The sequence below is a fragment of the Phoca vitulina genome, unplaced genomic scaffold, assembly GCF_004348235.1.
Source record: "Phoca vitulina isolate PV1807 unplaced genomic scaffold, GSC_HSeal_1.0 scaffold40, whole genome shotgun sequence".
NCBI lineage: Eukaryota > Metazoa > Chordata > Mammalia > Carnivora > Phocidae > Phoca > Phoca vitulina.
This window is the reverse complement of record NW_022589743.1, coordinates 1,132,318-1,158,440: the sequence shown is the minus strand read 5'-3', so window position 1 is coordinate 1,158,440 and position 26,123 is coordinate 1,132,318. Positions and strand designations below refer to the sequence as shown.

The window sequence follows — 26,123 nt, the reverse complement described above, 5'->3', positions numbered from 1 at the left end:
CCAAGAGAGGGGAATGTAGTATGGACTGGGGGAGGAGAGGGGTCAGAGAGGCCAGACTGGCGCAACCCCAAATCCCTTGGCGGGGAAGGCCCAGTCCGCGCCCTCTGGGGCCCCGGGGGCCGCCTGGAGAATGCCTGCGCCCTCCCGCCCTCCCCACGGTCCCGCGCCCTTGACATGGCCATGGCCGGAACGTCCCGAGCCTTCTGCTCTCGGAAGCCCCCAGATAAGCGGCTCGGAGCCCTCAGGGCCCGCGGGGAGGCCCTGCTCTTCGGCTGGCTAAGTGCATTAGCCCCGCTCGCATCCCCTATCGCGGCTGCCATCGGACGGGCGGGGCCGGAGCTGCGCTCTGGGGCCCCCGGGCGACCGTGGCGGAGGCCTGAACGGACTGTCCTTTCCGGGGTGGGGGGTGGAGGGCGCTGGGGGACGGGGGTTGGTAGGAAAGGACGGAAGAGGGCTGGAGAAGGGGCCGGGGGGGGGCAGCTGGGGTGACCTGAGTGTGACCCCGGGACGGGGTGTCTCAGGAAGGAGAAGTCGGCGGGGGCTGGGCCCGGGGTCGGGGACGAGGGCGCTGGGAGGTGGGCACTGGGAGAGGGCTGATTCGAACCCTGGCCAGAGAGAAGGGATGGGGTGCCGGGCGAAGCGGGTGAATGGCTGGGGAGCCGGAGGAGAGCGGCGGGAGGAGCTGGGGACGGGCGGGGCAGGGATTTGGGTCCTGGGGGCACGAAGCTGGCTCGGACCAGGCCCGGTGAGGCAAAGGCTGGACGGCTGCGGGAGCAGCTGCGGAGCGGAGGGGGGCGCTCCCCACGCGCCCCGCGTGTCTGCTGCTCGGACACTAAGGGAGATGAATGGGCTGGGGGAGATGCAGCGCGGAGCCCCGGGCGGCTCCAGGCGCAGCCGCCGCCCCCGCAGCGGAGGGTCGGGCGGGGAGTCGGGCGGCAGATAAAGGGGCCGCGAGGCGAGAGGACAGCGCGGGCGACGGCATGAGCGCGGCAGACCCGAGTCCCGCTGCGGGCGCGGCCCCCGACTCGGACCCGGGCCGGGCGGCCGTGGCCTCCGCCTACCAGCGCTTCGAGCCCCGCGCCTACCTCCGCAACAACTACGCGCCCCCTCGGGGGGACCTGAGCAGCCCGGACGGCGTGGGGCCTTGGAAGCTGCGCTGCTTGGCGCAGACCTTCGCCACCGGTGAGCGCGGGGAAACTGAGGCCCGGAGGACAAGAAGTCATCAGAGAGCTAAATGGGCATGCGTGCGCGAGCCCGATGGGGACCAAGAAGCAGAGATAGGTAGTTAAGAGGTGAAAATAGAAGAGGAAGAGAAGCAATATCCCTTAGGTAGGGGGCAGAGGAGAGAGACCTGTGGAGAGGGCATTGGGAGATGAGGTGGGGGATGCAGGAAAGAGGCCCCGAAGACCCCCGAGACAGAGAGGGAGATCGGGAGGGAAGAGAGGCACGAGGCAGGAACTGCCAGGCACCTCCGGGTTTCCCCACCTAAGCCTCACCGAAGGGACGGTCCTACAGATGTGGAGGGTGAATCTCAGAGGGGTTAAGTCCCTTTCCCAAGGCCGGTCAGTCCACGTTGGGGCCAGGACTCAGACCCAGGTTAGCTGATGCTTTTTCCAGAGAGAGGCACACTTACAGAGGGAGAAGCAGGTGAGGGAGGGAGGGACTGAGGCGGGGGTGCCCGGACAGGGCTGGCACAGGACCCTCCTGCTCTGCCCCCACCCCCCAGGTGAGGTGTCGGGACACAGCCTCATCGACATTGGTTCGGGCCCCACCATATACCAGCTGCTCAGCGCCTGCACCCACTTTGAGGACATCACCCTGACGGATTTTCTGGAGGTGAACCGCCAGGAGCTGGGGCTCTGGCTGAGGGAGGAGCCCGGGGCCTTCAACTGGAGCACGTACAGCCAGCACGTGTGCCTCATCGAGGGCAAGGGGTAAGGGGGCTGCCCGAGGAGTGGCGGGTGGGGGGCAACAGAGCACTGAGCGTGGGCTGGCCCTGAGCCCTGGTCCTGCCCCTGCACAGTGAGTCCTGGCAGGAGAAGGAGCGCCAGCTGCGAGCCAAGGTGAAGCGGGTCTTGCCCATCGATGTGCACCAGCCCCAGCCCCTGGGCGCTGGGAGCCTGGCGCCCCTGCCTGCCGACGCCCTGGTCTCTACCTTCTGCCTGGAGGCCGTAAGCCCGGACCTTCCCAGCTTCCAGAGGGCCCTGGACCACATCACCACCCTGCTGAGGCCTGGGGGGCACCTCGTCCTCATCGGGGCCCTGGAGGAGTCATGGTACCTGGCTGGGGAGGCCAGGCTGGTGGTGGTGCCCGTGTGTAAGGAGGAGGTGATGGAGGCCTTGGTTCGCAGCGGCTATGAGGTGCGGGACCTGCGCACCTACGTCATGCCTGCCTGCCTTCAGACAGGTGTAGACGATGTCAAGGGCATCTTCTTCGCCTGGGCCCAGAAGAAGGCGGGGGTGTGATGGCCCAGTGCACCCAGTGCTGGTGGCTCACGTACACCCAGATTCCCTGTTATGTGAGGTGGCACCTAATAAAGAAATAAATTCCTCCTGCTGAGCGTCAGCTTTGTCTGTGGCTCTCCTGGGAAACAAGGAGCTCTCTCTGGGGTTGTGGGGGTGTGGAAGCCACCAACCGTAGCCTTTTTTTTCCAGAAGCTTCCATGACGGTAGGTTTCTTTACCACTCATTCTTCCCAAACTAAGGAAGGTCAAGGCCAGAGGGAGCTCGTTCAGCATCTGTGTGCCAGGCCCCTTAGGCCCACTCAGTCCTCACACTCAGCAGGTCCTGTTCTGTTTGCAGGTGAAGCTAAGAAAGGTTAAGTAACAAACAGGAGTAGAGGGGCGCCTGGGTGGCTCCGCCGTTAAGCATCTGCCTTCGGCTCAGGTCATGATCCCGGGGTCCTGGGATCGAGCCCCGCATCGGGCTCCCTGCTCAGCGGAGAGCCTGCTTCTCCCTCTCCCACTCCCCCTGCTTGTGTTCCCTCTCTCGCTGTCTCTCTCTCTGTCAAATAAATAAATGAAATCTTTAAAAAAAAAAAAAAAAAGCAGGAGTAGAGCCTAGTTTAGACCCGAAGGGGAGGTGAGGGGTATAATCAGGAGACTGAAGTGGAGAGTGCACAGGGAAGGAGTTACAATCCGGGCACCAGTTCCCTCCCCCCGAGGCCCCCCCCCAGCTGGACTGGAGCCCCCCCGCTGCTCTGCATCTGCTCCCTGCCCAGGCACAGACCCCAGCTGCCCACTGCCTCCAGCCAGCCGTCTTCTCCTTCCCTCCAGCCCACTCTACTCACACAGATGAGCTGAACAAGGGTAGGTGAGGCTGAGAATTGGTTTATTAAGAATGTCCCTTGCTATCCTCCTACCTTAAAATAGTTCTCAATATCAAAAGAAACATGGGCCACCCAAGTCTGAGGTTGGAGTCCTAGCATAGCACCTCTACACCGCAGAGAGGGACAAGGGGGCAGGGAAAGAATAAGAATCCAGGCTCCCTGCTCCAATCGCAGAGACTGCCTTTGGATGGAAAGTTTCTGGAGCCCCACATTCTATCCTTGTGGAGCAGGAATGTGTTCGGGCTGCTGGCTGCTAGCAGGGGTCACCTTTAGCGGGGTGCAGATACAGGGCAGCCCCTGCCTGCCTCCGGGAAGGCCAGAAACCAGACCCAGCCACAGGCCTTCTCCCCCTACTCCCTCAGATTGCCCCCCTTCCCAAGATCCAGGCTGTGACAAAGGGGCTTAGCAGGTAGGGCACTGGGGGAGGGGAAGGCCAACGAAGCCTAGGCAACAGGAAGGCTGGAGAGGCCCCCAAGATCCCTGTGGCCCTTCCTCCCTTTGTCTCCCTAAAGGCTGGTTCTGGAGGGTGATCTGAGTTGTGCGTGGGTCCTCTGAGATTTGGAGATGGACTGTAAAGTGGGGGCCACGGACAGGGACACCCACATGCAGCCTGGACACCCGTACCCCGCCGAGCCAGACCTTGAGGACATCCGGGCCCCCTGCCTGGCCTGGGGCCCTGGAGCTGGTGCTTGATAGATAGTTGTTGGTGGTAACTTGATCCTCCATTTTTCTCCACCCTCCCCACACTGCGTGGTACACTCACGGCACTCACACTCACCTCACACCCAGTCTATGCATACTGTCCTGACCCACGCTCCCCCGCTTGTCCTGCAACACACACTTTCAAACCACTCCCGTCCCACCCCACTCTCCACACAGGCTCATACACTGTCCCACCCAGCATCCCATGCGCTCAGTCCAATGCCCGATGCTCTCAGTCTCGTTCTCGCTCCCTTACACACTCACGTGCAGGCTCCTGACCAGAGGACTCCTGTCCTGGGCTCTCTGGGGAGTGAGACAGTGGGGGTCTCCTGGGGGGCCGGGCTGAGACAACAGTCCAGGTGAGACCACTGCCCAATCCCAGCAGCTTGGTCCCTCAAGATCCCAAGGGGAGGAGACCTGCCTTGGAACTTGGGCAGCCAAAGAGCAAGAGTCTAGTGCCACCTAGTGGTGCCCTGAAGGAGGGCAGGGGGTAACGGAAGGGGCCCCACTGTGTCCCCAAAGGCCTGTGGAACCTGGTCTCCCAGCTAGACAGACAGCTGTGGGCACCACCCAGGCGGTGAGGGGATGTGGGGAAGAGGCTGATGGAGAGGCAGAGGCAGCCCTCCTCTCGGTGGAGCTAAGAACACAGTTCCACGCCAGTTCTCCAGGAACCATTCTCCAACCCCAGATGCTGACAGGCCAAGCCTGAACAGACTCCGAGACCTGTGAGGGCCGTGTGCGGGAGAGCAAGGGGATGGGCAGTTACATGATTCTGGGCCCATACCCTTCATGTCCAAGTTCAAGATGTTAAAAGGAAAAAATCATCTCAAGGATTATGGGGAGAAGGGGAGCCAGCAGGGAGAGGGCAGGATCCCCAGTGGGGCAGACCGCTCCCAGGGCCTTCAGTCCAGCTTGAACTTGGCCTCTGATTCCTTCAGCAGATACAGGCTGTCATCTTCCAGAAAGCTGTGGGAGAGGGAGGAGCCCACTGAGTCTGGCTTTGAAAGCACCCCGTGGGGGTGAGCACAGGCAAGCCAGCAGGGGGCGAGGCCTCGGTCTCCTCCAAGGAGCAGGTGAGGATGGGCACAAAGAAGGTGCCCACTGGGCGGGGAGAAGCACCCACCTGAAGAAGAGGACGTGGACGGGGATGGTGCTGATGTGCCAGATGGCATGGGCATCCAGGACCCAGAAGAGGGGCGGGAAGTCGAGTAGCTCAAGCAGGGACAGGCCCTGTAGCAGCAGGACCACTACCACGCACTTGCGCACGTGCGGCAGCCTCCGCCGGTTCCGCAGGCACCAGGCCAGCCACCACACCACGTTCACCAGGCCTGCGTGCCGGGGGGGGGGGGGGGGGCTCACTCCCTGGACCTCCCTCTGTTCCCCCCCCCAAAGCCTCCCCTATCCTCCTGCTCTTTGACCCCAGGGCCATCTTTAGACTCTCCTCTCCCACCCCAAATTCTTTCCCCTTCCCCCACCCTAAGGGCCTCTCTAGAACCTTCTCCAGGAACACCACCAAACTCCTACTTCCACCCCAGGCCAGCAGTTCTACACACGGTCCAGGTGCCCCCCTTCCCCGCAACCCCCTGGGGCCTCAGTCCCCTCTCACGCCTCACCAATAGCCACGTTGGCCGCCAGGTTGTAGCCATAGTCGAAACGGACGAGGCTCAGGTAGGAGACGTGCGCGGTCAGCATCAGCAGCAGGAGGGCCCGGAAGGCGCTGGCCACAGCCGGGTGCTGCAGCCCCACGGTCCTGCCCCGCCATCCAGAGCCGCTCAGTTGGAGGGTGGCCCGTGCCCAGAGCAGCATTCCCTAAGCGTCCCTTCACCCTGACGTCAGTGTGTGGCAGCCGCGGCCCTCCTCCCCCACCCAAACAGGCCTGCACGGCAGGCCTCCAATTCCCCCGGGGGCCTGGGCCCAAGCACTACTGCTCCTCGGAAAGAGCCAGGGCCCCTCGCTCTACCCTGGAGTCCCCATCCAGAACAGCCCAGAGGGGGTGCGCGCGCGCTGGGGTGCAAGGCCCCGGGGGCAACACCCCCAGGGGTGGGCGAGGCGACCCGCTTCTGCCCCCAGTGCCTGATTTTGCCCCCGCAGGGGCCAAGATGGGCTCACCTGACACAGCACAGATAGATGGAGTGCAGGATGACGGTGGAGGCACAGAAGTAATCCATTTTCTGAGGACAGGGAGAGCCGGATGAGGGGCCAGCATGAAGGGAGGGGGAGATGGGCAGGGCCCCGAGAGGACCCACCCGGGACGGGGCAGGGCAGGGCGGCCTGGGAGTCGGAGGCCTCTCGAGGGGGGCGGGGGGGGGTGGTGTCTGTCTTGTGCTCCCTTCTGCCTATCGCTGTTTCACTCCTGAATGGAACGGTCTGACCCTTGTATTCACATTATACAACTTTCTAAAATGTATTCAGCAGCAAGGCTTTGGGGGCACGGGTGGAGACGCCTGCCAGGACTCCAGAACACCGCAGAATGCGGAGCGCAGTCTCGAGTCCCGTGGCTGTGGGCCCAAGTCCAGGTGGCGCTCTTACTGGCTGGGTGACCCTGGGCAAGCGATTCAGCCTTTCCGAGGTTCGGGGGCGTCGTCAGTTAAGGGCCAGTCATCACACCTACCTCACAAGGGTCAAGTGAGGCTCAGGTGCACGAACAGGTTAAAAATGCCGAGCACAGAGCAAGGGCTCTGTAAGTGGAGTCCCTCCGAAACCTAAGAGCCGGCCCCCACCCCTTCTGGGCTCCTCTGGGACGGTCCCACACAGGAGCGTGAGCCGGAGGGGCGCTCACCTCTGTGAGATCGGTGTCCTTGGTGTGGAAGACTGTGGACCAGAACCAAGCATTGAGGGAGACCTGCAGGGAGGCGCTAGTGAGCGTGGCGGCCCGAGGTGGGGAGCAGCACTCACAGGGCTGGCACTCTGGGGAAGGGGCTCTGCGGAGCGGAGAAACATGCTCCCCCTTGCCCCCGGAACCAACCTGTGCCCTCAGCTGGCTGCAACCCTGAGCCCCCTAGGCCACGGGCACTGCGGCCTCCACAGGTTCCGGCCTGGCCTGGGAACCAGTTCCGGCAGAGCCAAGTTCCCTGCTTACTCAATCGCTAAGACAACAGCCCCCGGGGGGCCTCGCCTCCTCCCCCAACCGGCAGGTGATGACAGCCCCGCCCAGGCCAGGGGAGCCAGTGACCTCAGCCTCTGGGGGCGGGAATGAAGTGGGTGGGGTGGAGGGGCTCTCGCCAGCTTGGGGTGTGTCCTGAGCAAAGCAAGCGAGGGAGGGAGATCAAGCCGATCCCACTGGGGCCAAGTCTCTAAGGAGGAGGCTGGCCCACGGAGCCTCCCCCTGGGTGGGCCGGCCCAACCCGCCAGACCGGCATCTGCTGCTTCCCCAAGCTCTGGGAGGAGCGGAAGGCTGAAGGGGCTGTGGTGGGCAACGGCCCAGGAGCACGTTTGGGGCCTTTTCCCTGGAAATGAACTGCAAGGAGACAGTACAAAACATCTTGCAAATGAGTCCTAGATCTTGTGGGAGTTGGTGCTGTATCCATGGCCGAGGCCCAGATCACTGAAAGAAGGGTGGGCTGGGAAACCAGAGACAATGAGTCAAAGGGAAAAACAGGCAGCCAGAGGTCTGGCCTGGGATGCACTGGAGATAGGGAGGGATGCCCGGGGAGGGGGGCGGGGGGACAAGCCTGCCTGAGACGGGTAAAGGCCAGGAGCTGCTCATTTGGGTCCAGGACAGCAGGAAAACTGGCCAGGAGCCGGACAGAGGAAGCAGGGAAGAAGCCTCTCTGTCCAGTCCTGCGGCAGGAAGGTCAGACAACAGGATAGGTCCCCTATTGCAGGCCCAAAAGGGCTTATGAGAGCATGGGAAAGCAAAGGGGTAGAGGCAGGTCAGGCTTGGTGCAAAGGCAGTCAGCATTAGAAGTCTCTGGAGGCTCAGGTAGCCCCATGCGAGCCTGTCTGGCCTGGGTCCTAGGCTGAGTCTCTCAGCTTCTGCTCCTCACAACCCGGACAAAGGCCCTGCCCTCTGGGCCTGAGCTTCCCCCGTGACTGATCGGGGCCTAGCCTAAGTGATCCTTCCTCCCTCTCCAGCCCTAACATCAGGTGATTATTCTAGGCCAGGTTGCTTCTCTTCTGAAGACGGCCATCCAGTCCCATCCCTGGTGCTGCCCCTTCCCCCGAGATGGTATATGAGGCATGGTCTGGGGGCTGGAGAATGGGACAGAATGGGGCGGCTTCTCAGACACTGCTCCCACAAAGTCTGGGACGCTCAGGGTCAGCGTGGGGAGAGGAGCAGACTTGGGGCTGGAGGCAGGGCCCCCAAGATCACATGGGCCAGGTCTCCGGGGCAGGCCAGGAATAGGGACACCCTCGGGGAGGAGAATGGCCCTGGAGCCAGTAGGAGAGGGAGGTGGAGGGGAAGGCAGCAGGGACTGGCAGCCAACCAGGCCTCCTTGTCACCCACAGCAGGAAGGGAGAGGTGACAAGAGGACTGAGCGAGGTGGTGGCTCCAGGGGTGGGGGGCAGCATGGGACCGGGGCTTAGCTCTATGGGACAGAGTGGGAGCTGCCTGGTCCCCTATTCAACTGCCTCCCTGGAGGGCCTTCCACTTACAGAGACACACCTACACCCCTGAAAAGTTCCCTCTCCCCTGGGCAGTGTCCTATTATGAGGGACTCCTCTTCTGACCCTCTCCTCTCCTACAGACTTGGGAGGTAAGTGTCATTAAGAATGAGGCCCCTGGGTCAGACTGCCAGGATTCAAATCCTGGCCCTACACTTCCCGTGTGTCCTTGGGCAAGTTATTTAGCCTTGCTGGGCCTCTGTCTTCTCATCTGTAAAATGGGAATAATCATAGTGTGCACAAGAATTTAATGAACCTCCATAATAAGATGGACCCTGGGTTCAAGTTCTGCCTCAGCCCCTAAATAGCTGTGTGATCTTGAACCAATAAAATATCTGAGTCTCAGCTGTCTCATCTACCAAAGGGGGTTAATAATGATACCCACTGCATTAGAGGGTCCTGAAGATGATGTCTGCAGAATGCCTGGCAAAAAGAAGCCATTCGGGCGCCTGGGTGGCTCAGCTCGGGGGCCGGGGGTAACTAGCCAATCGGACAGGCTAGGAGGGGCTGAGCAAAGGGGGAGGCCAGGGGCAGGGTGCCAACGAGGGTGGAAATGGAGGGGGACAGGGAAAGCTGGGTGAGGGAGAGCAGTAGGCTGTTTCAGTCTGTTGGAAAATAAGAAAATTGAGACAAAAATATCACAGCCGTGAAACTGGTTGGATGCCAAATGAGCCAGATCTGTCAGGAATTCGACCCCAGTGCTAAGCCCCAGTGCTCGGGGCTGTCATTGACACCGTGGCGGTGGGGACATGTGGGTCTTTAAATAGCTCGGTGTCTCAGAAGTGGGGGAGGCAGAATGTTAAATATGACGCCTGCTGCCATCCTGCCCCCCCTGCTCCGAGAGGCCACAATGTCCCACCCCTGCCTCGGGCAGGGCAATCCTGCCCCACTTCACTCCTGAGAGAGAATAGGGGAAGAGGCGGATGGAGATGGGAAGAAGGTGGCTTTTCCACCATCAAAAAAGGATTCCTTGATTTCCTACCATTGCCTGTTCCACTGGCTCTTGTCTGACCAGTGGGAAGTCCCTCCTGAAGTCTAACCATCATTCTGCTGCAGGCTCAACCTGTCTCTTCTTGTGGTTTCCGCGGCAGAAGCAGAGCACAGTCAGTCCCCACCTCCATCAATCATCCTGCAGAGACAGTCTGGGCTCTCCCGGCACCCTCACTCTCTCACCTCTACTTCTGAGGACCTTTCCTTACTGGACAAAGGGGCGGGGAACTGGTTTGGCTTCCTGGCTTTGCAGAGAGCAGGGGCCCCCAGTTTCCAGAAGTCAAAGGTCTGTGGTGTGCAGAGTTTTGGCAGGCTCCCCTAAAGCCTGGCTGACGCCCAGCCCAAGCCAGGTCCAAACGTCAAGGCAGAGATTACTCTCTTGTGCCAAAGCTTCATCGGCCCTGGCTGGGGCAGGGTCTCCTCATTTCCCAGGGGAAAAGACTGAGAAAGACAACTCTCCCAAGACTTAACCTGCAAAAAGCCGTCCTATCCTATCCCAACAGAAATCAGGAGCCCCACTCGCTCCAGAAGACCCAGCCCAAGACAAAGTCCACCGCCACACCCTCCATTCAGCTCAGGATCCCTCCCCGCAAACACAGGCCCACAGGACTAAAAGATCAAGTGTAAAATCCAAACTGGGTCATCAAGGGAGTGTGGGCACAGAGACTCGGTCCCTCGAGGACCTAGTCCCGGCATGTGGGGGTTCCATGTTCCAGAACCCCATATCCCGTAGGATGTCCTCAGGCACAGGCCCCAGGTATCTGCCCTCTCTCAACCTCACATCTCCTGCTCTGTCCCTAAGGGTCCTCAGGAGACTGGAATGCGGGGTATCAGGAGGCCTGACCCTCACCAAGAAGGAAGCTGAGTGGCAGACACGAGCAAGAGAAAAGACCCAGGAATCAGGGAGATCAAGACGAGAGTTGTGACCCCTGGCAAAGGCTGGGACCCTCTGAGGTCCCCCCAGACCCACCGGTCTATCCAACGAGGTGCTAAGCTTTGTTCAGAGAGTTCAGGCAGGGACTGTCCAGTGCTCTCTAGCAGGGGTGGGGGCGGGAGTGCAGCCGTGGGCCCAGATAGCAGTGACCCTGGAAGAACCCCAAGGGAAAGGGGACAGGTGTGCCCTCCTCAATTTCTCTGCCCTTCCTGCTTTCTTGGCCAGGACCAAACTCCCTCCTCTGAGAGAGGCCTAAACAGGAAGTCGTGGTTCTGTGCCACCCATGCCCAGGACAGGGTATGTGGGTGCCAGGCCCCTGCCTACACAAGCGTCCCTGCCCCTCAGCACTCGGGGCCTCTCTATGCCACCTTACCTCCCTCCACTCCCCTTCACCCAGCCACACTGTGGCCAGGCTGACCTTTCCAAGGCTGCCTATTGAGGTCCCACCTCCTCCACCTTCTGCCCCTCGGCTCTGGCTGTGCCTCCAGCCTGAGATGCAGAAATCCAACCTCCTCTCCCCTCATCTGTATGTGTCTAAGCCTGATCAGGCCTGCGAGTCCCCGATGGAGCCTCTCCCCCTCTCTGGGCTTCCCCAACAGACTTTTCCACTTAGAGGACGCCGTCTCCCTCCCCACCTTACTGCTCCCAGGGCTCTGCCTGCATTCTGCCTCCCGGGCCAGCTGGACCTGCGCCTCCCCGAGGCTCAGCTTCTTGGGGCAAGGGCCTCAGTTCCCACCAGTGCTAACCCCTGTCTCTACCCACAGCAAATGCTCAGCACTGATCAGTATATGGAGACAGCCCAGAAGAGGAGCTAAGTGCTCTTACAGCCCGGAGCCAGTCCTGGATGCCAACCTGCCTCCACCAGTCACTAACTTGTGAGCTGCTGGCTTTGGACAAGGTCTTCCCCCTCTGAGCCTTGCTCAGAGCTCACAGTGGTATTATGAGGATTGAATGAGAAAATATATGTAAAGTACTTAGGACAATGCCTATTATGTAATTCATAACACTTATTATTCATATTTGTTAAATAGAAAAGATGAGGGAGGATTGACATTTCCCAGAGGTTTAACAGCCTCCCCGCTGCCCTCCTTCCAATCCCTGTCTCCTAAGTCTGAGGCTCGGGATGGACTTCTCAGCACCCCCATGCTACCAGTTTTCCTAAGGTCCTCAGAGACCTTGGGGTGGCCAGATCCAGGGGTGTCCTTCAGTTCTCTTGACTGTCCAGCAGAATTCCAGGGAACAGCCTACCTGCTCCCCCTTGTTCCTGTCCCGGGGCTTCCCAACCACACCTACCCTTCCAGCCACTCCTGTCTCTGTTGCTGGCTCATTGTCCTCTGTCTGATCTTTATGTTTTGGGGGCCCCTCGGGGATCCATCCTAGACCCCGTCTCCCTACTGCTGAGGCTCATCAGCACGGCCAAGATGGCAAGAATGCAGACTCAGGAGCCGGACCGCAGGGTTCAAACCCTGGCTCCTCGGGCAGGTTCCTTTACCTTTTCAGTCCTTGGTTTCCATCTGTAAACTTGGGATAATAGTACCACTTATCTCATAAGCTTGTTAAAGGATTAACGAGGTTAATATTTATAAAATGCTTAGAATGGTACCTGACATACAGTAAGAGCTATGTATGTGTTTGTTAAAGAAATAAATTAAAAAGAATGTTGGGGCACCTGGGTGGCTCAGTCGGTTAAGCGTCTGCCTTCAGCTCAGGTCATGATCCCGGGGTCCTGGGATTGAGTCCCGCATCGGGAGAGCACAAGCAGGAGGTGAGGCAGAGGGAGAGGAAGAAGCAGGCTCCCCGCTGAGCCAGGAGCCCGACGCGGGGCTCGATCCCAGGACCCCGGGATCATGACCTGAGCCGAAGGCAGATGCTTAACCAACTGAGCCACGCAGGTGTCCCTAAAATCTTTAAAAAAAATGTTAATCACCTCAAAACACAGCTCAAACATAGTTCTCTTTAAAACCCCCTTCCCAAGACCCATGCCCCCTCCCCGTCTGGCTACTGTGCCCTATGCTAAAACTCACTAGCCCCCTGCATCCACTCCCACCCCTCCAATCTGTTCGCTACACAGTAGCCAGAATGAGCTTTCCAAGCAAATCTACTCCTGAAACCTCTCCTCTCCAACCCTCCCTCGTGGCTTCCTGATGCTTCGAGAGTCCAGATCTGAAGTGTTAATGTGCCCCCAGGCTCCCCACGGGCTGGCCCCAGTCACTGCCCACCTGCCCACCTGTTTCGTACCCACTCCCTGGCTTCCTGCATGGCAGGCCTCCCTGCCTTTCAGGTTCTCACTCTCTTCTGCCTGTGCGCATTCTGCATCTTCTGTGTAGATGACTCCTCCTACTCTCCCTGAATTCACCTAGCTAACATTCATTCATCATTCCAATCTTACTTCAAAGGCCCCTTCCTCAGGGAAGCCTTCCCTGACTGCCCGGGTACAGGTCTGGTCTGGTGCCCCCTCACACACCCCTACAGCACATCTCCTCCACTGCACTCTTCCAGACTTGTACTTTTACATTCGATTGTGTGCTTGTGTGATTACCACCGGAGGGCAGGAACCTGTTTTTTTGTTTAGTTTTTTTTTAAAGTAAGCTCTACACCCAACGTGGGGCTTGAATTCATGACCCTGAGATCAAGAGTTGCATGCTCTCTGACTGAGCCAGCCAGATACCCCCTGTTTTTATATACTTTTGGATCCCCAGCACTCAGCCAAGTGCCTGGCACAGAGGAGGTGCTCAAGACATGAATGAATGGCTGCCTTGGTGGCCGGCAGGCGAGGGAACACAGAAGGCTTACAGTGGGGGCTCTGATGGCAGCCTCTTACTCTCACGCCCCCCCTAAGGTTGTCACAGTTCAGAGCTGTACCCTGGTCCATGCTTCTCACACAACTCCGGGCCCTCGACGCCGCCTCCTCTGACCGGTCGCACTGTGAAGCTCAGAGCTCTCTGGATACTCACAAGGAACAGAATTCAGTTTCCCAGGGATGGTCTAAGAGTCCTGTGGCTGCCACACCTCCAGGCCTGGGCTGGGACTGAGGGTGCTTTGAGTCGTGCAGAGGGGTCTCTACCACCCACCTCCTTTCTGTGCTTGTAAATTGCCCTCCTGGGTCTGTTAGTGGCTTCCTCCCTCAGGACCAAATGTTTCTCTCCTCCCTCCCTCCTTCCCTTCCTCCCAAACAGCCTGGCCTAGGATTCTGCTAGGAAGGTAAGGTCTGATTCAGCACCTTCCCTGTTTTCTCCCTAGGCCTGGCCACCCACAGCTGCAGTTTTAAACCTGGGAAACACAGGGGAGGGGCGCCTGGGTGGCTCAGTCGTTAAGCATCTGCCTTCGGCTCAGGTCATGGTCCCAGGGTCCTGGGATCGAGCCCCGCATCGCGCTCCCTGCTCGGCGGGAAAGCCTGCTTCTCCCTCTCCCACTCCCCTGGCTTGTGTTCCTTCTCTCGCTGTCTCTCTCTCTGTCAAATAAATAAAGAAAATCTTAAAAAAAAGAAAGAAAGAAAGAAAGAAAACAGGGGAAGGCAGGTAAAGGGAAGCCCTGTTGGGCGAGGCTGGGGATCGAAGAGCCCCTCCTTCCTAGGGGAGGGCGTACAGCAGGGGTCCTGCCAAGTCACCTACCCAGGCGAAGGCCACGCAGGTGGGATACATGGGGGAGGAGGCTGGCACGGACGTGTGGTAGCGGCAGAGCATCACCAGGCTGGCCAAACCGTTGAGGAAAGAGGCCATGGCAGAAGCTGGCTCTTGGAAGAACAGGAACCGGGAGAAGGGCCACTGAAAAGGGAGCACGTGGAGGGGGCTTGAGGCGCGAGCAACCCCCAGCTAGCCCGACCTGCTTTTCCTTGACATGCCACATCAACAGGTCTTCAGCTGGTTCCTTAGCTCTGGACCTCGGCCAGAGCCTCAGGTACAGTCCCTCTTTGGGTCCAGTCCCTAACTGAAGGTCCTCCCTCTGTCCTGGCCAGCATTCCTAGCACTGTAAGCCTGGTCTCTGGAAGACTAGGTGGGCCAGTATAGATGGCTCAGTATGGCCTGGTGGAAAGGGCATAGACCTCCCATCCAGAAAACAGAGGTCCTAATATTTTCCTCCTCTACCACTGACCACAGGCCTCTGAGCCTCAGCTTACTCTGACAAACTGGGGAGCATAATTCTTGCTAACCTCAATAGTCTAGAACAAGGTCATATTGGATGAAAAAGCACCAGCAGGGGAGGTGGGTGGGGGGATGGGGTAACGGGGTGACAGACATTAAGGAGGGCACATGATGTGATGAGCACTGGGTGTTATATGCAACTGATGAATCACTGAACTCTACATCTGAAACTAATGATGTACTCTATATTGGCTAATTCAATTTAAATTAAAAAAAAAAAAGGCACTAGCATGACTTGCTGGGCAATCTGAGAGGGTATTACTATTTTAACTCAGACTACTACTGAAGAAGCAAAAGAAAGCATGCTGTGGGGGGTCAGGAAATTCATCCTTGTAGCAAGGTGAACATTCAGCCACCCTAAGAAGTCCAGCACCACTCTCTGAGATCACACAGCTTCCCAGATGTTGTTACTCCAAATCCAGAGCCAAGACACACTGGTTCCATCTGATTATATGAAAACCAGCAGATTTTGAGAATAGGCACCTGCCCCAAACACACACCCATCACCCCATAGCTCAGACTGCTTGACTCAGGGGTATCTTTCTCCTACAACACTATCACCATACACCTACCCTGACCCTCCAACTCACCTTGCCATGGAACTGAGGCACTTTGTGACCTTCCTTGAGGTAGAGGGCAACAGTGACCCACATACACTCATACTTACAGTCGTCCTGACAGGTCCAGCCTGAAACAGAGAAACGGGACCTGGTGAACTCCCATCATGGGAGGCACAGAGAGAGCTCAAATGGGACCCAAACTCAAACGCAGGCTAAGAGGGCCTGCAGGTTGGAGAGAACCAGATGAAATCTCAAAATTCTAACTTCCCACTTGGATCTATGAGAGATGGTAGGCCACACACATAAAGGAAAGGTGTGTGTGTGTGTGTGTGTGTGTGTGTGTGTGTGTGTATTTTAGGGGATGGGGGTGTGCAGTGAGCAAACAGAGATGTTTCTTCTCTTCTCCTTCCACCGAGATGGGAACTCTGGCATCTGACAGACTCATCAATGGATAGGTGGGTTTAAGTTTGCTCTTGCTGAACTTAAGCTTTGCTCTCACTCGCCAGGGAGGAACTCTTGCCATCTTACCCCCCTCCAATGAAAATGAAACCCAAATTCTTCACTCTGACTTGTGAGTCCCCAAATTGCTTTTCCAACTTTATTTCCCTTACTCCCACCCTGCACCCTGCTCCCTGAGTAAACCAAGCTACTGGAGACGCTCACATCTGCCCAGGGCCTCCATTCTCTCTGTTCCCTCTGGAATGCAAAGGGATAGTAAAGAGCACAAACTTGTAGTCAGATGGGCCAGAACTGGAAACTCCACTTTACCACTTCCTGACTATGTGACTTAGGGCAGGGCACTTAACCTCTCCAAGTTTCCCCATTGTAAAATTGGGTTGTGAAAATTACCCAACCTACTGTGACACCTGTCACACACCAGGGGACCACTATGGCCAAAGGTCCAAACTTAATGTACCCATCCTGAAGCCCTTCTTTCACAGAATATCCCAAGATGATCACTGCTCCTGCCCTCTCAAAGCCGGAAACGATTCCTTCCTCCCCCATATGCTGCGATTGCTTGACCTAAGGGGCCTTTAGGACTCAGCTCATCCTCTCCCTTGGGCTAGAGAAGGCTAATGTCCCCGTGAAGACTGTGGACCCTAATGGCAGGACACTGGGTCCAATTTCAGTGTCATTCTACAGCCAGTACCCAGGAATATTAAATAAATACTAATTGAATAAATAAAAAGTAAGTAAAACTGGCTGATGCTGCTCTAATCACCCTGGGGCTCCGTTCACACTCATAACGGACACCGGGGAAAACGAAAGTTCAGAGGTGGTTTAGGGGCGCAAGGGGAGGGGCCAAGGCTGAGGGGCGGGGCTTGCCGCGGGGTGGGGCTTACCTGCTAGACTCATGTAGATTGGCTGGCGGGAGCGGAAGTGCCTCAGTGCGCCCCCCGAGCAGTTCCGCTCCTCGCACCGGTGCACACAGTCGCGGTACACCGGCTCGCGGTCGCCCTGGGAGCCGCTTGCTAGCGCGGCTGCCCCAGCTAGCAGCACCAGCCGCGCCGTCCGCCCGGCCATCCCTTCAACCTGGCCCTCCGCCGGCGGAGGAGCTTAGGAGTCTTCACTTCCGGAGTAACCGGAAGTGCCTTGTGTTCTCTATTCTGCTCTCCGGTGACGTCCACCCACTTGAAATAAAAGTGCCCGGATTTCTGTGGGCGCCTGCCCCGCCCCTCGTCTTACTGTCATCTCCGTATATCGAGGCGACAGGGCTAAGGAGCAAAATAAACTGGTCTTTTATCAACATGTGTCCTGTTTCTTCTCCATGCTCTCTTTATTGGAAGTACGGTTATTTTTCTGTCACCAGCCCCGTCGAATTTCGCTTCCTAATATACCTGGAACTGCCCACTTCTCTCCATTTCCATTGGCACCGCCCTAGTTAAAGACATCATCATCTGTCGCCAAGACAGTCGCGGTAGCCCCTTCACAAGTCTCCCTGCCCCTACTTTTGTCCCCATGGACTCTGCGTTCCGTTAACAAAGGACCGTGTGACTTTTCTTAAATTCTTTACTGGCTCCCAATTACCTCAGGATAAAATCCACAAACCCTGCACGATCTGGTCCCCGCGCCAGACCTAAGGGGCCATGTTTCTCAACCCTCCTGGCTTTGCCTCATCTGTATCATTCATAGTCTCACGCCTGCTTATTCTTCTAGCCTCAATTTAAACACCATTTCTGAGGGTGGTAACACCTGGAGGGTGATGTAAGATAAAAGTGGTATGTTTTCCCCAAGCGGGGTGGGGACCTCTGCTGTCTTGTTTACCACTCTACTTGAAGCACTAGTACAGAATTTGGCTCATGGTAGGTGCTAAGAACTCATTTCTTTCTTTCTTTTCTTTTGTTCTTTCTTTCTTTCCTTTCCTTTTCTCTTCTCTTCTCTTCTCTTCTCTTCTCTTCTCTTCTCTTCTCTTCTCTTCTCTTCTTTTCTTTTCTTTCTATGAATGAACAACGTTAATTCAACGTAAGAATTTGGGTGCTAAATCCAGGCCCGTCAAATCACCAAAGTGATACCACACTGAGATAGGAGAGGTGTAATATTTCAAAGACAATCAAGAAGAGGACCTTTGGGAATAGGATACTTGCTCTAATATCCATCCCCTCCTCCCTACATCGCCACCAGGACACACACACGCGCATACCCATCTCATTGAAGCATTGAAGCCTTGTAGCTAGATGCTTAATTAGTGTGTGTAGATTAATGACAGCTTTTCCTCCTCTCCCACTCTCCATCCCGGGTCAACTTTTCCTTTTTACGTTGAGAAGTAGAATGAGCAAGAAGTAAAATTGGATTCCATTTACTTACTCATTTAGCAAACATTTCCTGAATTCTTAGCTCTAGCACCATGCTAGGCAAGACACAACTCTAGGAGGCACCATTCATATTATATTTCCTGTGAATAGCGCTCAGGAGTGCACCATCCACATTGTATTTTCCGTGAATGGTTCCTCTTCAAGTTAAATGTAATATGAATAGTATCCCCTGGAGTTGAACATCCAGTTGATAATGACTGGGAAGCTGAAAGGAACAAAAACAACCACTCAGCTCTCCAGGAGCTGACCAGAAGCAATTTAGTGCTAATACTACTTTGCATCTGATTGATCAGTCCTTTTCTACTACATTATTTCATTTTGTCCTTACTATAATTCTGGGATCAAATTTTTAATGAGCATCCTCATTTTTTCTAAGATTTTATTTATTTAGTTATTTATTTGAGAGAGAGAGCATGAGCACAAGTCAGGGGCGGTGTGGGGGGGGGGCGGGCAGAGGGAGAAGCAGACTCGCCACTGAGCAGGACCTGAGCCAAATGCAGACACTCAACTGACTGAGCCACCGAGGAGCCCCATTGAGCATCTTCATTTAAAGATGAGGCAATTTTTTTTTTAAGATGATTTATTTATTTATTTGACAGAGAGAGACACAGCGAGAGAGGGAACACAAGCAGGGGGAGTGGGAGAGGGAGAAGCAGGCTTCCCGCTGAGCAGGGAGCCCGACGACGCTTGGCTCGATCCCAGGGGATCATGACCTGAGCCGAAGGCAGACGTTCAACCGACTGAGCCACCCAGGCGCCCCAAGATGAGGCAATTTAAGGGTGCCTGGCTGACTCAGTCGGTAGAGCATGCGACTCTCTCTCTTTTTTTAAGATTTTATTTTTAAGTCATCTCTACACCCAACGTCGGGCTTGAACTCACAACCCTGAGATCAAGAATTGCAGGCTTGATGTAAATTTGAGCTCTACGTTGGGTGTAGAGATTGCTTAAAAATAAAATCTTTTTTTTTTAAGATTTTATTTATTTATTTCAGAGAGAGAGAGTGAGCAAGCAGGCAAGCATGAGCAGGGGGAGAGGCAGAGGGAGAAGCAGACTCCCTGCTGAGCAGGGAGTCAGATGTGGGGTTTGATCCCAGGACACTGGGATCATGAGCTGAGTCGAAGGCAGAGGCTTAACCGACTGAGCCACCCAGGTGCCCCAAAAATAAAATCTTAAAAAAAATGAGGAAATTTAGAATAAAAGAGGATAAAATCCTAACAAAGCAGGATTCTCCCTTTGAGAGAACTCCGAGGTAGAGATAGGGCTCTTTTTAAAACCTTTAAGTTTCTGATTTTGGAGGCCTCACCCTATATTACATCAAACATTAAAAACAAAGGGAAAATGTAAAAAGAACAATTTCAGGTAATCACACGTGTGGTGTTATATAATTGGATAATGTAAATAGAGAGAGGCCCTAAGGGAATGGGGAGGGAGGAGAAGGCTACTTTGGGTCGGGTGATCAGAGAAGGACTTTTTGAGAAGGTGACATTTGAGCTGAAACTTATGTGACCAGAAGGAACCAGTCCTGCTAACACCTGGGGGCAGATTGTTCTAGGCCGAAGGAACAGCCAGTGCAAAGGCCCTAAGGCAGCAACAAATTTGGCATCTCTGGAAAACAGAAAAGAAGCTCGTGTGGCTAGAAGGCTATGAGATTGAAGTGACAGCCAGAGACTAGATTCTGTCAGGTCTTGGGTCACAGTCAAGAGTTTAGGCAATGGGAAGCCATTGAGAGATGTTTTAGCACTCGAACAAATGAAACTATGTTTAAAACATTTACTTTGGGGCGCCTGGGTGGCTCAGTTGGTTAGCATCTGCCTTCAGCTCAGGTCACGAACCCAGGGGTCCTGGGATTGAGCCCCGCATTGGGCTCCCTGCTCAGCGGGGAGTCTTCTTCTCCTTCTCCCTCTCCCTCTGTGTTCTCTCTCTCTGTCTCTCTCTCTCTCAAATAAATAAATAAAATCTTTAAAACAACAACAACAACAACAAAAATCATTTACTTTGGCTGCCAAAGGAAAAGGAGGGGGGTAGAATTGAAAGAGGGGAATAGCAACACGTAGGAGATCAGAGGCTAGTGCTTTCACCCAGAGAAGACCTAACAGAGGTTTAGACGAGCTGGTGGTGGAGGCAGGAAAAGCACAGATGTATTGGAAGAGGAATCCATAGATCTCAGAGAACGACTGGCTGTAAAAGGCAAAAAAGAAGAATCATGAACATGGGTCCAGGAATGAAATCATCTGAAACTGGAATTGTCTCCCCAAATAGGGACTTAGTGATTGCCACAGTCTTATGCTTCTGGAAACTTCCTGGCCTTCTCTTCCCCAGATTAAAAGCCAGAGGCAAGAGTGTCCTCACTCACACCCCAGGAGTCTGGATGGCCAGCCGCAAGCCAGGGGAGTTTGGAGTCCTGAGGGCTGAGTGGAGTAGGAAAACTCAGTGTTTGTGAAACAAAGAATCTGGAATCTGGCAGAGGGATGGCTCAATGGGGCTTTCAAGGGGTAAGCATGGGGTTGAAGGAGTCACTGCTCCCACACTGAAGTCTAAAACACTGTGACCAGGAACTATTCAATCCAACTCTCTCATATTTCAAATGGCAAAACGAAGCCTTATTCAAGACCACACAGCTCAGCCCCTACTATCTGAGGACAGATCCCTAGATAAACTGAGGGTGTGTGAAACGGCCGGCACAAACGCACACACAGTACAGGACACAGGAACACAAACCACGGCAGTCTTGTATGGGCAGGATGGAAGCCTTGTGTACTTCATGCATTAAAGCCAGGTAAGGCTGAGTGCATAAGAATGCTTTCTTGTCTTGGCAAAGCAGCCTAGAGAGAGAGAAAGGCAAACTCCCCAGGCCTTGGGCCTGCATTCCTGAGATGGGATGAGAAGGGCTGAGGGAGGTGATCAGCAGGCCCAGGGTCAGCATGTCTGGTATGTTGGTTTGGGCTCTGGTCTTTTCTACTCAGGGACTAGGGCTAATCCTGGGCCCAGGGAGCAGCCTCCTGGTGGTTAGGTAGCAAGTGTTCTTAAAAGGCCACCTTCAGAAGGGCAGATTTTCTTTCTTTTTCTTTCTTTCTTCCTTTCTTTCTTTCTTTCTTTCTTTCTTTCTTTCTTCTCTCTCTCTCTCTTTCTTTCTTTCTTTCTTCTCTCTCTCTCTCTTTCTTTCTTTTCTTTCTTTCCTTTCTTCCTTCCTTCCTTTCTTTCTTTTTAAATATTTTATTTATTTGACAGAGAGAGAGAGTGCGCACAAGCAGGGGGAACAGCAGGCAGAGGGAGAGGGAGAAGCAGGCTCCCCACCAAGCTGGGAGCCTGATGCAGGGCTCAATCCCAGGACCTCAAGATCATGGCCTGAGCAGAAGGCAGATGCTTAACGGACTCAGCCACCCAGGCGCCCCTAGAAAGGCAGATTTTCTTATCAGAAGCTTCCAAATTCCACTCTGCTATGGCCCCAGGGAGGCTTCGTGCCTACTCTTGGGGGACTCCTTCCATGTAACTAATTCACACAGATGCTTCCCCAGCAACTCATGCCCCAGACTCAAGGCCCTGTGGGGTAGGCCCCAGTTTGTGGCCTGGACCTCGGACTGTGGACCGTCTCCTCCCTTTTTCTGTTTGTTTCCAGTCCTCTGACCCCAGGTTGGCTGGTGAGGTAGGCAGAAGGGAGGAGACTCTGGTGCCAACACACACACGTGGCCTCCTGTGTCCCCCAGTCTCAGTGGCTGGTCAATGATTGACTGGCATTTCACAGGCTGCTGGTTTCAGACCCCAGCCTGTTGACCCTCAGAGGTCACCTCCCTAAGGCAGAGCCCCCAGCGGTCTGGCCCTACACTTCTACCACCCACAGGCCCAGTACCTCCTCCAGAGGATTTCGTGCATCTGCCCTCTGCCCCTCGTTGGCTCTCCTCTGCCCTGCAGTTGCCCCTCTCCTCCTGCCTCCCTCCCCGCAGGCCCCTCACCGGACCCTTCTGGCAAACTCTCAGGCTCCTCCAGCAGCCCCCCCTTCCCCCCTGAGGCCCCCCTCAACCTCTGTCCCTTAGACATCCTCTTCCCTTGGCTCTCCCGCCAGGCCCTGCTGGAGGGGCTGTTGAGGGGAGAAGCGAATCAGCAGCGCCCACCCCTGCCCCCCTTCCTCGCCTCTTGTCAAACACCAGACAAGGTTTTTTCCCCTTCCTTCCCGGCTCTGAATGGGCTCATTCTCTTTGGAAGACTGGCCCCTCTCGAGCCTCCTCCCCGGGCGTGAGTTCTGACCCCGCTCCTCCCCCATCCTCACTCCCGGCCCCGCCGCCGCCGGCCCCGCCTTCTCTGGGCAGCCCACTGGGACTGAGCATTGTCTCCACAGTTTTTTGTTTTTGTTTTTTTCCCCCCTGGGATCTGGGATGCGGAGAGGGTGTGCTTGTTGGCTGGGTGGGAGTTAGGGAGTGGGAGGGCATGGGATCTTTGTGGGGGAAGGACTGGTAGTTACCCGGATATCTTGAAGAGCACTTCTCTGGCTCCTCTGGTGGGGGGGGGGGCGCTGGGGGGAGGGTGGGTTCATGGTACCCTTTATTCCCAGCTCTGGAGCAGAACACATGAAGCTAAAACCTTCTGGCTCAGTTTCCCTTAGTTCCCTTGGAATTTCAGGGTTCCTTTTGTGCAAAATGGGGAAAGATAACATCCTCCTCTGACATCCCAGGACTCAGCGACATGAGGAGTGTGGCTCCAGGACAGACAGGGGCATGGAGGATGAGTCCAGTAAAGGAGGTTCCACAGCAGCTTTCCTGGCTGGACAAACCCTCCTAACACCAGGGCACAGGAGGGTAGGACCTGGGGGAGAAGGGACATCTCTAACACTGACCCTAACACCCTGATGGTCTCTTTTTTTTTTTTTTAAACATCACAAATAAGATTTTTTATTTGTCACCATTAAATGTCTGAATTTTAAACAGATTCTTGGACTGGTGGCTCATATCCATCAGCCCGTTCAACTTTAGCACCGGTCTCATCCCCAGTAGCTTTTCCAGAACTACTACCTTCACCATGAAGCTCCATGAGCTTTCCCAATTCAAACTTGGGCTTCTTCAGCATTTTTACTTTTCTAACGAAGACATCGTGGAGTGGATAAATAGACTGACAAGCCTTTTCTATATCTTTTCCGATGCTGTCTGGAATCAATTTATTGACCATTTCTTTCAAGTCATTTGTTTGCACCTCTCGGGTCATGACTTCCATCATCTTTTTCCAAATTTGATGGACCTGTTGGTGCTGAGCATAAGAGGTCTTCTGAATCTGATTATTGCGTTTTTTAGTAAAACCAACACAAAACAGACGAAGCAAATAACCATCGGTAGTCTTGACATCAACATGACCTTCAGGGGCGCCTGGGTGGCTCAGTTGGTTAAGCGACTGCCTTCGGCTCAGGTCATGATCCTGGAGTCCCGGGATCGAGTCCCACATCGGGCTCCCTGCTCAGCAGGGAGCCCGCTTCTCCCTCTGACCCTCCTCCCTCTCATGCCCTCTGTCTCTCATTCTCTCTCTCGCAAATAAATTAAAAAAAAAAAAAATCTTAAAAAAAAACAAAAAACATGACCTTCAATCATGGCCTGCCATTTTTTGACCATGGAAGCACATTTTGTCACGGGTAAGATCCATGCCATGGAAATTAGTCAGGCAGTTTTTGCCCTGAACACCCTCAGTAATTAGCTTGAATTTTCTAAACGCAACTTCATCATTCTGCAGATCAGCAAGGCTTACTTCAAAAACATGACCCTTGAGGCCATCAGATGCAATTTTGGTTCCTTGAGTTCTTGTGACTGATGTTTTTTCAATACTTTTTATATTGGACATAGCTGGTGCTTTTACATCATACCAATCTTTCTTAGAAAATGGATCAACCACTTTCTTCTTGGCTCCCTTTTTGCCGCCTTTCGTTAGGTGCTTGTTCTTGCCGACCGCCATGGCGCAGGGAGCCAAAAGGCCTGATGGTCTCTTGAAGAGCGAGTCCTCCAGTGTGTTCAGCGAGTGACTCTTGGAGCCAGGTCCAATGTCTCCTCTCCCTGAGGGCTGAGAGGCACCTTGACTAGGTCCCTGGGTTTGGGTTTGTGATGGGTGAGGGTGATGGACTGGTTTTGGCTATCTGTTCACCTTTTCCCTCATTAGCCCTGAGACAGATGCTCCTGGGCAAATTGGTTAACTCACGTGAGTGTCTTCTCCTTGATCCCATCCTCACACTAATCAACTCCAACTCTAAGGCTAGAGAAAATAGGGGTGTTGATGCCCATCCTGAAGGGCTGCTGTGGTGTCACCCCACACAGCAGTATTTCTTGAAAGTTTGAGACTATTATCCAAGGAATAAATCCATTGTATATCATCCACCCAAGACACACATACCCTTACCGACACTAACATGTGATAAGCACGATTTCTATTCCATTCTATTAAAAAAAAAAGACTTATCTTGATCATCTAAATTGGTTTGATGACCGACCTTCCAAGAGAACCTAACCTGAAGTTTGCACATTGCTAGTTAGAGCCAGCGGTGGACTCTTACCATGGTGTTCAAGAAGGGTAAGGGGAGCCTGGGTGGCTCAGCCGTTAAGCGTAAGTAAATAAAATAAAATAAGTAAATAAAAGTAAGTAAATAAAAATAAGTAAATAAAAAAAAAAAAGAAGGATAAGCCTCAGGCTCCTCATTTGCATATATGTATCTAATTTTGTGCTCATACTTTGTATTTCTTTTTTTTTTAAGATTTTATTTATTTATTTGACAGAGAGAGACACAGCGAGAGAGGGAACACAAGCAGGGGGAGTGGGAGAGGGAGAAGCAGGCTTCCCGCCGAGCAGGGAACCCGATGCGGGGCTCGATCCTAGGACCCTGGGACCATGACCTGAGCTGAAGGCAGATGCTTAACGACTGAGCCACCCAGGCGCCCCTGTATTTCTTATCTTGAAGAGAGTCCCCCAAATTTCATAAGCTTCCAGCACCACCAAACCTGGATCTGCCCCAGTATAAGTAAACCTGCGACTTTATTGAGCAAGTACCTTGTGCTACATACTGTTCTGAGTGCTTCAGGAACGTTATTTTCTTTAATTCCTAGTACAGAATGCCAGATGCTATTCTACAAGGGAGCAAACTGAGACCCAGAGAGGCTTGGTCATTTGCCTAAGGTCATACAGCTAATATGTGGCAGATTGGAGATTTGAACCCAGGTCGTTCTGATCACAACCCCCCTACTGTGAAAATGGCTGCCTATAACCCTGCTAGGAAATATGAAAGCAGCTTAAGAAATGCTAGTGTCCTTCATTCAACCGTCCTCAGTAGATGCCTCCGATCCCCTCTTGACCAGCACAGGCATGCTCTGCTCTTGGCTGAGGCATTCCAACTAGAGCTGCCAGATGTAGGAAATAAAAAATAAGGATGCCCAGTTAAATTTGAATTTCAGATAAACAACGAATAATGTGTTAATTAAGTATGTCCCATGCATTTTTGGTTGGAATTTCCAACGGAAACACACCTTCCTTCTGTCACCCCCACTCCATCCCCCACTGGACCTTAAGAAGGGGGGGGAGGGGGGCTCCAGATGGAAAATGCCAAGTGGGGAGGCGGAATTGAACACGCTAGTAAAAAGCAAGGGACAGGAAAGGAACTTTGGATGAATTGGGTGCTGAGTGTCCCCCCCTAAACTCAACAGAGGAATGTTCTCCGAAAGATTGAGATGGATGAGCCTCCGATTTTACTCTCCTCCAAACGTGTAGACCCCCGTAATTAAAACTGTGCTTTTCAGACTGGAAAAGATACCTAAAAGATTCGAGAAGGTATGCCAGGGAGTCCCGGAAGCCACGAGTTGAGCACACCCCACCCACCTCCTTTACTATCAATTTGATTTCAGGATGTGGTGGGAGAACCATTATTTGATACTTTTAAAAATAGGCGTATGATGGAGTAGGGTGCAAACGTCTTGCCGGGAACGTCTACGGTAAAACCTGCGACTTAAAGGAACGTTAAGGATGGCAGCCTGAAGCCTTTGCCCCAGACTTCCCCCACCCCGTGTGGGTGTGTTGGGGGGTGGCGATCGCCGTC

At 54.6% G+C, this 26,123-nt stretch overlaps 2 protein-coding genes and 1 pseudogene across 3 annotated transcripts; 1 reads left to right on the top strand and 2 right to left on the bottom strand.

Moving 5' to 3' along the window:
- The first annotated feature begins 721 nt into the window (after positions 1-721).
- PNMT (phenylethanolamine N-methyltransferase) lies at positions 722-2,544 on the top strand. Its single transcript, XM_032429008.1, has 3 exons — positions 722-1,182; positions 1,727-1,934; positions 2,024-2,544. Exons 1-3 carry the CDS (start codon positions 846-848, stop codon positions 2,463-2,465), a joined length of 987 nt encoding a protein of 328 aa, XP_032284899.1. The 5' UTR covers positions 722-845; the 3' UTR covers positions 2,466-2,544.
- Positions 2,545-3,317: 773 nt separating this feature from the next.
- Positions 3,318-17,024, bottom strand: PGAP3 (post-GPI attachment to proteins phospholipase 3). 2 transcript variants are annotated; one of them, XM_032429135.1, is made up of 8 exons: positions 16,604-17,024; positions 15,291-15,388; positions 14,170-14,322; positions 6,809-6,871; positions 6,139-6,200; positions 5,643-5,779; positions 5,153-5,357; positions 3,318-4,995 (listed from the first exon to the last, which is right to left on the bottom strand). In XM_032429135.1, exons 1-8 carry the CDS (start codon positions 16,782-16,784, stop codon positions 4,932-4,934), a joined length of 963 nt encoding a protein of 320 aa, XP_032285026.1. In that variant the 5' UTR covers positions 16,785-17,024; the 3' UTR covers positions 3,318-4,931. The 2 variants fall into 2 exon arrangements, with proteins under 2 accessions (XP_032285026.1, XP_032285027.1); XM_032429136.1 differs by lacking the exon at positions 14,170-14,322 and having other exon boundaries at positions 16,604-17,021.
- A 5,897-nt stretch (positions 17,025-22,921) lies between these two features.
- Positions 22,922-24,001, bottom strand: LOC116647622 (annotated as a pseudogene).
- Between the last annotated feature and the right edge of the window lie 2,122 nt (positions 24,002-26,123).